We start from the raw sequence: 15,226 nt of genomic DNA on the forward strand, positions 1-15,226 counted from the left end.
GGGATTTGAACTCACGACCTTCAGAAGAGCAGTCGGTGCTCTTACCCGCTGAGCCATCTCACCAGCCCGAAAAATTCTTTTATTTAAAAAAACAAACAAACAAACAAACCTGGGAGCTCTTGAAGGCACTTGTACTTGTGGGAAGTTCTAGAAGAATCCCCCAACCCCCCAAGCATATTAAGGGATGACAGCATAATATATGTAACTTACTGAAGTATAATATTAAGAAAATCAAGTTGGGTGTTTAACACCTTTAATTTTAGCGCTCCTGGAGCAGAGGTAGGGGGATCTCTAAGTTTGAGGCCAGCCTGGTGTATAGATCAAGTTCCAGGGCAGCCAGGGCCCTGGAAAGAAACCTGCCTCAAAAAAAAAAAAAAAAAAAAAAAAAAAAAAAAAAAAAAAAAAGAAAAGAAAAGAAAAGAAAACAAAAACAAAAAACCAAAAAAGAAAACCAGGAGCTGGAAAGATGAGCTAGCAGTTTAAATAAATACTGTCTATAAAGAGGACCTGAGTTCAGTTCCTGAACCCATATCAGGTGTCTCACAACTGCATGTAACTTCAACTCTAGGGGTATCTGATGCCTCTGGCATCCAAGAGTGCCTGCACACACACAAACATACTGCTCACCCACGCTAAGCGTGGTGGCATGCACCTGTAACTCCAGAACTGAGCAGCAGATGGATCTCTGCATGCAGAGGATGGAAAGCAGGATGTGTGTGTCGAGGATGCAAACTGGATCTCTTACCTGAAGCTCTGCTTCCAGGCCCAGCCGCCGGATAAAGGGGTCTGTGACATGATACCGCCGCTCAAAGCTCAAGGCACCTCGCTCCTGGGAACAAAAACAAACTTGTATTTCCTTGGATTCAATTCAATATTATTTAGTCTCTATCTTTTTTTTTTCTTTTTTTTCTTTTTTAAAGATTTATTTATTATATGTAAGTACACTGTAGATGTCTTCAGACACTCCAGAAGAGGGAGTCAGATCTCGTTATGGATGGTTGTGAGCCACCATGTGGTTGCTGGGAATTGAACTCAGGACCTTTGAAAGAGCAGTCGGTGCTCGTAACCACTGAGCCATCTCTCCAGCCCTAGTCTCTATCTTTTTAAAAAATTTAGTATATGTGCATGGATGTTTTGTCTCTGTGTACATCTGTGCACCATGATGTCTACTACAAAAGTCAAAAGAGGGTGGTAGATACTCTGAAAATAGAATTCTAACCAGTTGTAAGCTACCATATGGATACTGGGAATCAAACCTGAGCTCTCTGGAAGAGCAGTGTACTCTAAACAGTGAGCCACCTCTCTAACCTCCAATAGACCCAATTTTTCTATATTTAACCCTATGCTGAACACAATGGGAAACAGAAAAGGTAACAAAGAATTGAAAGAAACAAAAAAGATTATGAGCAGATGAGGACTGTTTCTCTAGTAAGGACAGAAGTGTTATCTTCAGGACACACACATATACACATACCAAAATAACCTGACTATGAGCTTCTAAAAAAGTTCTTTGTCTTTAAGGCCACCTGGTCCACTAAAATCTCCCAGAACCTTGTAAAGGTACACCTAAAAGGTTCAATGATACAAGGTAGGACAGACAAATGTATAGACTAAGGCACACCAAGCATTTGGTTCCTATCAGGGCATCCACTACCCTTAGTCCATCCAATTTATCCACATGATCACCAAAGCTTAATGCTCTGGTAGATAATTCTGTATTTGAAAACAGGGTCTTAGGATGCAGCCCTAGTTGGAACTCTCTATGTAGATGAAGCTAGCTTTGAACTCATAAAGACCTGCCTGCTGAGGGCTGAGCTTGAAGGTGGCATCACCACGCCCCCTGACTACTAATTTTTCTTTTTAGCTTAAAAATGCTCTATCATTTAACTTTTCAAAGATATCATCACTTAACAGAAAAACTAGAGTGCAGGCAAGCAACACGAGCAGTCTGTGGGTGACCACACTCCTCAGCTCAGTGGGGGATGGAGCTCAGGACACCAGCCTGGGCTTCTTACCCACATATGCCTTGCTTTAAACTCTACGCCTCTGCGGCTCCCATGCCTGAATCTCCAGCTGAGGCCACGAGGAGGCTATCATCTATGCTCCTGAATGCACACCACATGGACATCTCTACTCTGATGGCTCACCTACCTACATTCATCTTCACAATGGAGACACAAGTACAGAGATGGGAGCCTCCATGAATTCCATGTACTTAAAAAATTTGGAGGGGGCAGACGACCTTGAATTCATCCTCACCGTGCTACTAGCAAGCTATATGACTGGGTAGGTCACCAACTCCAGGGCTGTCTGTCTGTTCCAGTTTTTCGGCCCTATTTTCATCTTTAAATGAATTTGTAGGGCTGCAGTTCTCAACCCTGTGGGTCATGACCCCCTTGAGGGTGGAACAACCCTTTCACAGGGGTCACCCAAGACCATCATAAGAAAACACACATATTTACATTATGATTCATAACACTAGACTAGTAATAAAGTATCAACAAAAATAATGTTCTGGTTGGGGTCGGCATTAGGAAGGCTGAGACGCACTGTGGTGGGGTGAAAGGGAAGGGCCGCTGCTTACCTTGATTTGCCTATGAGTGAGGTCTCTGGTTATGTTGACTTTTGCCATCTTCTCTAATAGTTCAACAGGAGGAAGCTACAGAAGGATCTTCAAGACCCTTGCACATTCCAGCCAAGCCCAGGTCCACAACACAAGCATTTAATTACCTAGGAGGAAAACAGATAATCCATCAAGCTGTGGGAGATGGAGTACGTGCCTTTAGAAGCCTGACCCCACTGCTAAAGCAGCCCACTCAGTAACTTCCAACATGGGGAGCTGGTCCTGCTCCACCGCACTGAAGCAGCCCTGAGTGGGGAGAGACTGAGAGCACCGTGACTCATAACCATGGGGAGCAGCGAACAAGCACTTGAAGGAGTCAGGATTCCTCCACACCTGTGGCAAACCATCTGAACTGTCAATCATTTTAGCTCTGAGACCTCAGCTGGACTCTGCCACAGCCACATCAGCACTACAGACAAAGACTCAACAAGGGAGCCAGGCAGTGGTGGCGCACGCCTTTACTCCCAGCACTTGGGAGGCAGAGGCAGGTGGATTTCTGAGTTCGAGGCCAGCCTTGTCTACAAAGTGAGCTCCAGGACAGCCAGGGCTACACAGAGAAACCCTGTCTCAAAAAACAAACAAACAGACAAAGAAAAAGACTCAACAAGAGAGCTAGCTTTGCAGAGAACTGACACAAGGAAACCCCATGTTGTTTGGGATTGGTCATCCCTCCTCTCCTTCTGCCCTTATATGGTCTCGGGGACCCAACATAGGTGAACAGGCTTGCTCTACCTACTGAGACATCTCACCAGCTCTAATAATTTTTTTTAATTTATAAATATTTTAAAATTCTACATAAAGGAGAACTTTGCCTGCATGTATGTCTGTGCAATTATGTGGAGACCAGAAGAGACCAGGAGAGTATCGGCTCTGTAGGAGCGTCAAACTGAGCGTACACCCGCTAGAGAACTCTTAACCATTGAGCAATCTCTCCAACCCATCCAGTAATATTTTTTTTAAGATTTAATTTTTTAAAAAGATTTATTTATTTTATTATGTATACAATGCTCTGCCTGCATGTATGCCTGCATACCAGAAGAGGGCACCAGATCTCATTATAGACAGTTATGAGCCACCATGTGGGTACTGGGAATTGAACTCAAGACCTTTGGAAGACCAGCCAGTGCTCTTAACTTTTGAGCCATCTCTCCAGCCCTAAGGTTTAATTTTTATTTTAGATTATGTGTGTGTTTCTGAGTAAGCATGTGCAATCAGTGCAGGTGCCAGCAGAGGCCAGGAGTCAGATGTCCTAGGAGCTGAAGTTACAGACAGTTGTCATCAATGTGGGTGCTAAAATCAAACCAGGATCTCCTGGAAGAACAACTCCTGCTCTTAACCACTGAGCTATTCCCCAGCCCTTAGCAAATGCTAAGCAAATATATGATGAGCATGGTCAAGAAAGACTCAACTGAATAAAGAAGTCTTCTTCAGTATCTGGAGAGTTTAGCCTTTGTTCCGTCCCCTCAAAGCTCTTCCTCTACCATCTAAGTCTGTCTAAAGGAGAAAGCAGTCCAATTCTTTAGTATATAGCAAAAGGAAACATAAAATGCAAGAAGCAAGTTTAAGTATATTCATCACAGATTTTTGTAGAAGAAGAAAAACCCACAAGGGGCAGGGCGGTGGTGGTACATGTCTTTAATCCCAACACTTGAGAGGCAGAGGCAGGTGGATTTCTGAGTTCAAGGCCAGCCTGGTCTACAGAGTGAGTTCCAGGACAGCCAGGGCTATACAGAGAAACCTTGTCTCGAAAAACCAAAAAAAAAAAAAAAAAAAAAAGAAAAAGAAAAGAAAAAAGAAAAGAAAAGAAAGAAAAGAAAAAGGAAACCCCACAAGGAATATTAGGAATGTATTGCCATAAGACACCACAGAGATGAGGATGATAATCCCAGGTCATCCAGATGGCTCCGTGTATGACAGTACTTTCCTTGGAAATCACGTGACAGAGAGATTCCAGCCAGCGCCTGTGCAGCCACACACACGTGCTCCACACATAAAAATGAATGCACCTAAGTTTGTTACAAATGAATGGCAGCTCTGAAGGGGAAAAGCCTATGTTATGTGTGGCCCTTAAATACCACACTTGACATATAGCTGCTTTGGGGATTAGCACAAATTTTCTTTCTGAGTCAGAGTTTTTCTCTAGCCCTGGCTATCCTGGAACTCTCACTATGTAGGTAGACCGGGCTGGCCTCAATTCCCAGAGATCTACCTGCCTCTGCCTTAAAGTCTTGCATTATCACACCCAGATTTTTTTCAGGAATCTGCCAGAGTTGGTTTCTGTTGCCAGAGGATAAGTCTAAAGCTGAAGAAGGACAAGAGCCAAAGAACTGGAGGAAGAGGCTTCTGAGGAGAGATTACCAAGGCAACAAAGCCAGAAGGATCCAGGTTGATGATGCAGGCCTGTTATACAGCTGCCTAGGAGGCTGCTGTGAGACTGGGTCAGTGGCTGCCCAAGGCTACCGAGTAAGTTCAAAGCCAGTCACTAAGTAACTTAGTGATACTGTTTCAAAACAAACAAACAAACAAATAAGTAAATAAATGTTGGGGGGGCAGGCTGCCCACTGGCATTGGGGGTGGGGTAGAGCATGCCCAATGTTCTGGCCTCAGCTTCAGCATGGAAAACAGCTGCTACAGACATTCTACTTCTGTCAGTCATTTTAAACAAGCAAACAGATTCATGGACATTTTAACAGTTTCACAGCATCATATGGTCAATAAATGGGAGTGGTGAAGAGACTGGACCTCAAGCCTATGTGACTCCCAAGCCCATGTCCTTAATCACAATGGTATGTTCTTTTCCAGAGTAATGGCCACAGTGAGAATCCAAAGAGCCAACCAAATCATAATTACTTATTTCTGAGTTTTCTCAGAGCAATGTTTATCAAGTATGAAGCACAGTTAGAATGAAGAATACCGAGATAAAAGACACAGTACCTGGGAGGCAGAGACAGGTGGATTTCTGAGTTCGAGGCCAGCCTGGTCTACACAGTGAGTTCCAGGACAGCCAGGGCTACACAGAGAAACTCTGTCTCGGGAAAAAAAAAGAAAAAGACACATGGAGAACCCAGGGTTAAGGGTAAGTGGTGTTAGTTAGGATTGATGTGTGGCTTGGAAATATAGGAAGAAAGTAGGAAATCGGGCACAGAGGAAACAAGTCAGTCAAGAGGTAAAAATAAAAATTCATATTTAAATCAGACTGCTTAGTCCCATCCAAAAGTCTCTCAAACACGATGGGTGGTGGTGGCGCACACCTTTACTCCCAGCGCTTGGGAGGCAGAGGCAGGAGGATTTCTGAGTTAGCAGCCAGAGATATACAGAGAAAGCCTGTCTCGAAAAAAACAAAACAAAACAAACAAAACAAAACAAAAAAAATTGGATCAATAATACTTATTTTATAGTGAGAAGATGAAGTCATGGTTGAAATAGTCAACAAGCCACACACAGAAGCTTAGGAATGAGGGAGCTGAAGTTGGCACACTATAGTGACATACAGGAACAAACACTAGAGAAGACAACACCAATGGGAATTCTGTTAGATGCAGTAAATTAGGTAATCACTGGAATTAATAATTTCAAGAATTTTATCAAAAACATTAGTGAGCTGGACGTGGAAGGATTAATTGAATCTTAGTCTATGAATACTAAGTTATGAATACTAATTTATTCATATGTCTTAGAAGAAATCACAGAAAACAGCAGGACATTAACCACAGGGAAGGAAGGATGTGTCTGTCTGGAGTCACTAGAGAGGAGGACTGATCACTCTGGGATGGTGAATGCCACACCCTGACTGTCACACTCAGCGCTGGAAGAACAGTGAGAGCTAATTTGTTCATTTTTTCATAGAAAATGAAAGCTCAATAAAGACTTTCTCTAGCTAGAGGACAAAGGTTGGCAGGGTATGAACTGTCATTAGGATGCCACAAGGCCAGCCCTGACAGACACCCATGAGGGGAGGAGAAAGTGAGCCGTGTAAGCCCGGTGGCACAGAGGAAAACACGTGACATAATGCTCTAACAGAAATGAGAGCTGAGCTTCTGAGCAGGTGCTACACCTCTCTGGTGGATTCTCCCTGAAATGCTAGCACCGCATCTTTAACCCTATCCTGACTGCAAGTGTTGAGCTTAGACTACTGGGAAACTTTCTTCTACTGGGAGAAGAAACTAAGGAACTTAACTAAATTTGACTCCCAGAACCCACATGTAACATGGAAGGAGAAAACCGACTTTGTGAAGTTGTCCTCTGACCATGGCATGTGCACACACACTGAGCATGAGTTCCAGCCCTCTCCACATGCCAGAGATGGGAACCTTCACGTTGAGTTTCAGTTTGCACATCTGTAAAATGGAAATGGGGCTGGTATACCTACCTCAGGGGGCAGCTGTGAGGAAAAAAATAAAACAAATATGAATGTCCCTAACAGTACCCGGAACCCAGCAGAGGCTCAGCAAACCAGGCAGGCGTTAACGCCCTCTTCCAGTGTGTCTGAAGACAGTTATAGTGTACTCCTATAAATAAAATAAATCTTTGGGATTAAAGGCATGCACCACCACTGCCCGGCTAGTTTAGGGGATTTTTGAACAACTCATTTTATATTTCTTTTGTTTGTTTGTTTTTGTTTTTGTTTTTTTTTCTTCCGAGACAGGGTTTCTCTGTATAGCCCTGGCTGTCCTGGTACTCACTCTGTAGACCAGTCTAGGCTTGGTGGTACACACCTGTAAGCTTGAGGGGTTTCGGCAGAAGGATGGTGAGCTCAAGGCTACAGGGCTGGGTGATAACTCAGTGATAGAATGAAGTGCCTGCTAATAAGCTCAACTCCCGGAGCTCATAGAAACCATGGTCTGGTTATTACAGCATATGCTTGTAATCCCCATGCTGGGAGGTGGGAGGCAGTGGGATTCCAGGAGCTCCCCAGCCAGCTGGCCTAGACTGCATCTTAAAAGTATGTGTGTGCCGGGCAGTAGTGGCGCATGCCTTTAATCCCAGCACTTGGGAGGCAGAGGTAGGTGGATTTCTGAGTTCGAGGCCAGCCTGGTCTACAGAGTGAGTTCCAGGACAGCCAGAGCTATACAGAGAAACCTGGTCTCGAAAAAAAAAAAAAAAAAAAAAGTATGTGTGTGTTGGGGTGTGGGGAGAGACAACATAGCAGGTAAAGTACTTGGCATGCAAGCCTGAGAACCTGAGTTTAACCCAGGAACCCACAGTGGAAGGAGAGAACTCTCATGAGTTGGCCTCACACATACATCCTAGCATGATCGTAACCCCACCCCCACATACACAGAATAATAGTGGTCCCATATACACATGCAGAGATAGTGGGCCACTCCTGAGGTTGATCTCTTGCCTCCATACATAACTTAAAGACATGCTCACATGGTCCTACAAGTGTGCACACACCAGCTCATGAACAAAAGAATGAACTCTGAAACCATCCAAATGAAAGATGATGTCTTGTGATGAAATCCTCTTAATAGAAAGTGTTTAGAACTTGTAAATGGAGAACAGGTTAACAGTTGCTTAGGTTAGAAGAGACGGCAGAACAGAGGATGGCTGAAGGAAACGGCTTTTGCAGAAAAACAACTCAGCAGAATCCAGGACACCTAGTGTTGTGCAGCCACTTCTAGCTTATTCCAGAACATTCCCATTACGCCCCACACAGCAAATATACAGCTCTTTTTTCCTGTTCCCAGCACCAGCAAGCACCAGCCTCCACTCTCTCTATGCATCCACCTACTCCAGATGATTGATTCACTAACAACATATGGCTCTTGTATCTGACTTTTTCCAATAATCACAATTTTGAGATCCTTCCATTCTTTGTTGTTACTACTTCATTTCTTTTTTTTTTTTTCAAGACAGGGTTTCTCTGTGTAGCCCTGGCTGTCCTGGAATTCAATCTGTAGACCAGGCTGGCCTTGAACTCAGAAATCCGCCTGCCTCTGCCTCCCAAGTGCTGGGATTAAAGAAAGGCATGTGCCACCACTGCCCGGCTCACTACTTCATTTCTATTTTATGTCTAAATAGTATTCCACTCCACTGATGTACACTGTGTTTATTCACTGGCTGGTGTCAACAATGCTGTGAACATCTGTGAGGAAGCCCTTGCTGAGGGCGTAGCTCAGGGTAGAACATTGTCCTAGCATGTACAAGGACTGGAGTTCACAAGAGTTTTAACTCTTTCTCCCCAAGGCTGGGTGTGGTATGACACACACCTTTAATCCCACACTTAGTAGGCAAAGGCAGTATCTATGAGTTTAAGTCCAGCTGGTTCTACATACTGAGACTCTGTCTCTAAATAAATAAATAATATTTTTTAAAAGTCTTGCTAAATAGATAAATAAATAAATAAATAATATTTTTAAAAGTCTTGTGTAGGAGTGTGTGCATACCCACAACCCGTGAAATCAAACTCTGTTGGCACAGGCAGGATGATTGAAGCCATTCTCAGCTACACAGCAAGTTCCAGAGCAATGAGGGCTCCACCAGACCATCTCAAACCTAAAAATCAACCAAACCAAATCTCCCTTCTTTCATCTCCAACATGAAAAAAATGAGTAAAAGCTTTACTGCCATGGCAGGGGATAGCAGGGGATAGCAGGGGACAGCAGGGGACAGCAGGGGACAGCAGGGGACAGCAGGGGACAGCAGGGGATAGCAGGCTGCCTTCAAATCTAGCACTTGCAAGGCAGGGGATAGCAGAGGATAGCAGGGGGATAGCAGGGGATAGCAGGGGGATAGCAGGGGATAGCAGGGGATAGCAGGGTGCCTTCAAATCTAGCACCTGCAAGGCAGAGGAAGGCAGATCCACAGGCTATCCTGAAGAGCACACGTCTAGGACAATACAGAGACCTTCCTCAAAAATTAATTAATTAGTTAAAAAATAAAACAAACAAGAATGTAAACTCTTGCCGGGCAGTGGTGGCGCACACCTTTAATCCCAGCACTTGGGAGGCAGAGGCAGGTGGATTTCAGAGTTCGAGGCCAGCCTGGTCTACAGAGTGAGTTCCAGGACAGCCAGGGCTACACAGAGAAACCCTGTCTTGAACAAAAACAGAAACAAAACCACAAAGAATATAAGCTCTCTCTAGATACAGGAATCCTCGAATGTGGGATACTGATTAGTGAGGTAGAAAACCCGCTATCTCCACACAGCTAAACAATCAGGCCTAAGCATATATGGCAGTACCAGCGGGGAGTGGGACTAGGAACCTAGCTCAGCAGGTTAAGAGTGTGCACTGCTCTAGAGGAGGGCCTGAGTTCAGCTCCCAGCATCCACATGGGGTGGATCACAGCCACCTATAGTTCTAGTCCTATGGGAATCAGACACTTCTAGGCTCCTTACATGCCCAGACACATACACATAATTAAAATTTTAAAAAACTAATAAGCAAAAAAAATGCTGAACTTTTATGTTAGGGCATTTCTGGCATTCTCAAACTCTCCGCCTTTCTACTTCAAATTCACAACTCAACCAAAAAGCTGATCCGTAACCATTCCCGTCTCCTACGTGAACTTTGCAGATTCATCTCCTAATGTTTCCAAGTCTGACTGTGAACTGAGCAGATGCCAATCCCTACTGCTGAATTAACTGCGTGGCTTCCTGTGGACGCATGATGCAGTTCACAGAGAATGCCTTTGTTCAGGCTTTTAATGTGCATCACGACAATCCCATGAGGAAGCCATGCAGCATTACATATATCACCATCCCACGTAAGGAAGACTGAAGCATAGTTTGTGGTGTTGGGCTGGGATCCTGCACTCTAGGCTAGTGTCTGCCTCATCTGACATGAACTTAGTTAGACAGGGCACTCTGTAGGACTCTTGTTCCATCCATAGAACAAGAGGCACAAACTGGGAGTGGTGGTGCACACCTACAATACCAACCAGTATTTGGAAGGAGAGAGAGATCAGGCTAGCCTCAGTAACAGAGTCACTACTCAGTAACAGAGTAACAGAGTAGAAGCTAGCCTGGGCTACATGAGCTACATCATTATGGTAGCAGGCAGGCAGACATGGTGCAGAGCAGTAGCTGAGAGTTTACATCTTGATCCACAGGTACAAAGTGAGACAGCTAGTCGGAAACAGCATGAGCTCAAAGCCCACCCCAGTGACACAGCCCCTCCAATAAGGTCCTGCTTCCTCGCCCTTTCCAAACAGGGGGAACTGGGGACCAAGCATTCAAATATATGAATCTACTGGGGTTCATTCTCAGTCAAGCCATTTCAAAAACAAAAACAAGAAAAGGTCTAGCAAGATGGCTCAATGGGTAAGGGTACTTGCCACCTTTTACAACAACCTGAGTTCCATTTCTGGCATCTACAAGGTCAAAGGACAGAATTAACTTCCACACATGTCCGTACACACACACACACACACACACACACACACACACACACACACACACACACACACATCTGCTCTTCAGCTGCAATAGAAAGCTGGAACCTCAATCACAACATGTCCTCCCAGGTCCTTGGATATGCAACTCCCACAATGTAGAGGAACCTTCAGCTCAAGTAACAACTGACTCCTTTCAACATTCTGCATTGTGCAAATGTATGTTCCCTCTCTCCTGCTTGCAGCGCTATCTCTGCTAGAGCAGTCCTACAGGGGAAAAGGTACCATTGCATGTATCTACTTTCTGCACAGCATTTCTAAGCCTCGGTTTCCTAACCAGGTCCTACACTCCTGTGCAGGGCAGCCAGTGAGGGGAGAGCAAAGGAGTAAAGGCTTGAAACTGAGCCGCTGACTGATACCCACTCAGCATTCTAAGCAGTTTACACGCGTTGCAGCAGACCCCTAGAGCACGAACACCACGAGACAGGTGTTATTCTTATCCCAGATGCAGGATCCAAGATACAGGAAAGTTAATTTATCACAACCATGAAGTTATTAAGTGGGGAGCCAACCTAGTCTCACACCAGACCTCAGGCTACTGGCCACAAAACAACTATTGCTATGATCTTTAATCAGACCATGTCCAAACAGTTGCCTAAAACAAATTTTATCTCTTACCACTCTTCAGAGCTAAGCAAGGAAGCAAAATTACCATGGCTGGGGTTGTGGGTTACCAATGAAGAATCTGTTTAACATTGTGTGGCACTCTGGTTCAACCCCAGTACCAACACTCACAGGAAAAAAAAAATTGGCCTTGCTAGTTTTAAACACAAATTTATACAGGTAGTGCTGCCTTGTACACATGCCTTTAATCCTGGCACTCAAGGTTGAGACAAAGCAATCTCTGAGTTTGAGGCCAGCCTGGTCTATAGAGCAAGTTCCAGGACCGCCAGGGCTACACAGAGAATCCTTGTCTCAAAAAACCCAAATAAATAAAATATTAATAAATAAATATTAATAAAATAAAATAAATAAATAAAATAAAGAGTGCTACTTCAGGCTGAAGTATCAGCACATTCGTGATCCTTCAGCGCTCAGAAAGGCTGAGGCAGGAGGATCATGAGTTTGATGCTGGCAGTGGCTACCCAGTGAAATGCTGCCTCCAAAAAACTGAAAACAAACAAACAAACAAAAATCTGGCATAGCAGCGCAGGCACATAACAGTGCAGTGTAGGCTCATAGACTCCACATTTAGGTTGTGGAGGCAGAAAGACAAAAGCTGAGGGTACTCGGGGTTATATAGAAAGTCCCTGTCTCAATGAAGGGGAAGAGGGTCAGAATGCACTCAACTTCATGGTCATGGACAGTTTTAGAGAGAAGTGGGGCTGTACACTCATCCAATCACCACAGAGCATCTCAGAAACACCTCTGAGTCTCCTAGCTCACAGGATCCCATGGGAGTCTGACAAGTTTTTTCTGTGGAAGTCTATCCCAAGAAATGCTTCACTTCCTGGGAACATTGAGAGAAAACTCACCTTGACACCTCCTCTGCCCAAATGAGATTTCTAAGGACATTTGGGCTGTGTGAACATGTTTCCTGAGTTTTCAGAGCACTGCTCTCCGTAGTTAGCCAGTCTGCCTTCTGTTGAGCCTGAAGCATACGTAGCAGAAAGCAACAGAAGAAAACAAACAGGCAAAAGGAAGCATGTTCTGATACGGCCGTCCTCGCTCAAGATTTATGAGCAAACTCTGCCTTGGATTTGAACTTTATTTATTTATTTATTCATTTATTCACTTAGGTTTTTCAAGACAAGGTTTCTCTGTGTAGCCCTGGCTGTCCTGGAACTTACTCTGTAGACCAAGCTGGCCTCGAACTCTGAAATCCACCTGCCTCTGCTTCCCAAGTGCAGGGATTAAAGGAGTAATTTGTACCTTTCCAAATCCAGCCACAGTTTCCTACCTCCTGCAGGGAAGGCCCTAAAGCTCCACCCTCCAACTCAGGTCCCCTGAAAAGCCAAGGGAAAGGAAGGTGCTGGCACTGGAAGTCTTTCCTTTATAGTAGCCACTTCTGTCACATACAGAAGTGACAGAAGCGGCAGCCAGCAGAGCCCCCAGCACCCAAGGAGCTGAAGGAGCTTCCTAAACAAACTGCTACCACTCAAGAATAAGCAGTTTTATTCTGCTTGAAAAGACAACCTGGGGGCTGGAGAGATGGCTTAGTGGTCAAGAGTACTGATTGCTCTTCCAGTGGTCCCAAGTTCAATTCCCAGCAACCACATGGTGGCTCACAACCATCTGTAATGGGATCGGATGCCCTCTTCTGGTGTGTCTGAAGAGAGTGCAAGTATATTCAGATACATAAAATAAATAAATAAATCTTTAACAAAAAACAAACTAAAAAAGAAAATAAAAAAAAAAAAAACAAAAAAGAAAAAGAAAATAGAACCTGGGACTGTAAATAAAAGTTTACTAGATTCTGGTCCTAACACTGCCTGAGAGTCACTGGGTAACACCCTGGGCAAGGTCCTACTCTGCAACCCTACCCCCACTCCAAGAAAATGGGGTTAATCCTCCCTGATGGCTCCAGGGAGGATTAAGGGTCATTACTCTGGGCACCCAGCTCTGCACTGGCTCTGGCAGTTGTGAGCTTGTTTATCCTAAAAGAAGGTCCTTACTATAAAAATGTAACCGGTGAACCTTGACCCTCACTTCAGAGTGTCCGGCATTTCAACTCTCCCCTCCTTAAGCAGGACCTAGCCGGCCAGACCTGCTCAGAAGCTCTACTACTGACCTCCATCCCCACCAGTTTTGAAAACACCAGGTTGCCAAGGCTGGCTTTGACCTCACTCTGGAGCCTAAGCAGGCCTTAAATTTTCAATCGTCCCAGATGATTTAAATTTTCCAGCCTCCCAAGCAGCTGGAACAGGAGGCCTGTACCACCAGGCCTGCCTGGCTGACAACTTTCCTTGAGACCAGACCCTCTTCCGATCTGGCCTGCTGGCTACTTCCTCCCCATACTCAGGTTAAGGTTTTAGGTGTTGCTCAGTAATGCCAGGAAGCCCTGAGTCTGAAGCTATTACTAATAGTACAAAGAATTAGCCCAGGGCTTCCGGGGTTCCCCTGTTCAGGCCTCAACTCACCCTAAGGAAGCCTGGCTTCCTTAACTGAACTGCAAGTCCTAGCCTGGCTCCTAGGAACCGCATATACTGTCTTGGTCCTCATCAGCCCATTCACAGAGCAGGCACCCTCACAAGCTTGCTCTCTGAGCTAGGAGATGCGGCTGTAGCTCACAGAGGAGCTGTGACCTACGGATACAACTACTAAGAGGCAAACGTGGCTGGATGGCCACTCCTGGCTGTGTAACCCCTGCATATTTCTTGACTTTGTGGAGTCTGTTTCTTCAGGTGGGAATAATGACCATGTCGGCCTTGTGAGGGACCGGGTACTGATAGGATTAAGTGAGGTGTTTCAGACAAAGTGCCAGGCGAGGGTCCAGGATAAAGCAGAAAATCAATACATGTCACCTTTTTATGGATCAAAGAGAAAGCAGTTGGATATTTTCACAGGATAACAGAACAGTTTAAGACACCAAAAGATTGGTTAGTTCCATTACCTAAAGTTTTAACCCTCTATCACATGCTTGAGGGGTGGCTCTTGCCTTTAATCCCAGCACTGTGAAAGCAGTGGCAGGTGAATCTGAGTACTTGGAGGTTAAATGGGATCACGGCCAGCCAAGGTTACACGAGACTTTGACCCTGCCTCAAAAGACAAAAGAGCCAAATTTTTTAATCAAACTAACTCTTCAGAGATTTCTGAAAAGAAAAAAAGAAAAAAAAAAAAAAAAACCAACCAACAACTTTACCCAGGTCCTAGCACTTGGGAGGCAGAGGCAGGTGGATTTCTGAGTTTGAGTCCAGCCTGGTCTACAGAGTGAGTTCCAGGATAGCCAGGGTTATACAGAGAAATCCTGTCTCAAAAAACCAAAAGATTTCTGTCCTTTAATCCTCGTGCAGTCTTCTAGAGTCCTGAGAAAGTCCAGTTCCCTCTTCACATAACCATCCTTCAGAACAAGCATCGTGCCCCCATCCTAAGCCCGCTGCGGCCCTGCTTACTCTCTGCCGCCTGTGCTCCTAAACCCCAGCTACAGAGGAAGCAGAGTGCCCACAGCAGTAGCTGTGTGTTCCTTTACGGGAGTTCCTTTCTTTTCCTTTCTTCCTTCCTTCTCTTTCCTTCCCCTCCCCTCCTCCTTCCCTCCCACTCTCTCTC

At 44.9% G+C, this 15,226-nt stretch overlaps 1 protein-coding gene across 4 annotated transcripts in view; it reads right to left on the bottom strand.

Moving 5' to 3' along the window:
• Wdtc1 (WD and tetratricopeptide repeats 1) overlaps positions 1-15,226 on the bottom strand; it is a 62,873-nt gene that overhangs the window by 30,225 nt on the left and 17,422 nt on the right. For 3 of the 4 annotated variants that reach the window (XM_031378967.1, XM_031378969.1, XM_031378966.1), the window contains exons 2-3: positions 2,585-2,730; positions 746-829 (exon numbers count right to left, since the gene is read on the bottom strand). In XM_031378967.1, coding sequence (XP_031234827.1) covers positions 746-829; positions 2,585-2,632 — 132 coding nt within the window. In that variant the 5' untranslated portion in view covers positions 2,633-2,730. Of the gene's footprint in view, positions 1-745; positions 830-2,584; positions 2,731-4,032; positions 4,118-15,226 lie in introns of all 4 variants that reach the window. The other variant, XM_031378968.1, reaches the window with a different exon arrangement.

Source organism: Mastomys coucha, unplaced genomic scaffold, assembly GCF_008632895.1.
Source record: "Mastomys coucha isolate ucsf_1 unplaced genomic scaffold, UCSF_Mcou_1 pScaffold18, whole genome shotgun sequence".
Taxonomy (NCBI): Eukaryota; Metazoa; Chordata; class Mammalia; order Rodentia; family Muridae; genus Mastomys; species Mastomys coucha.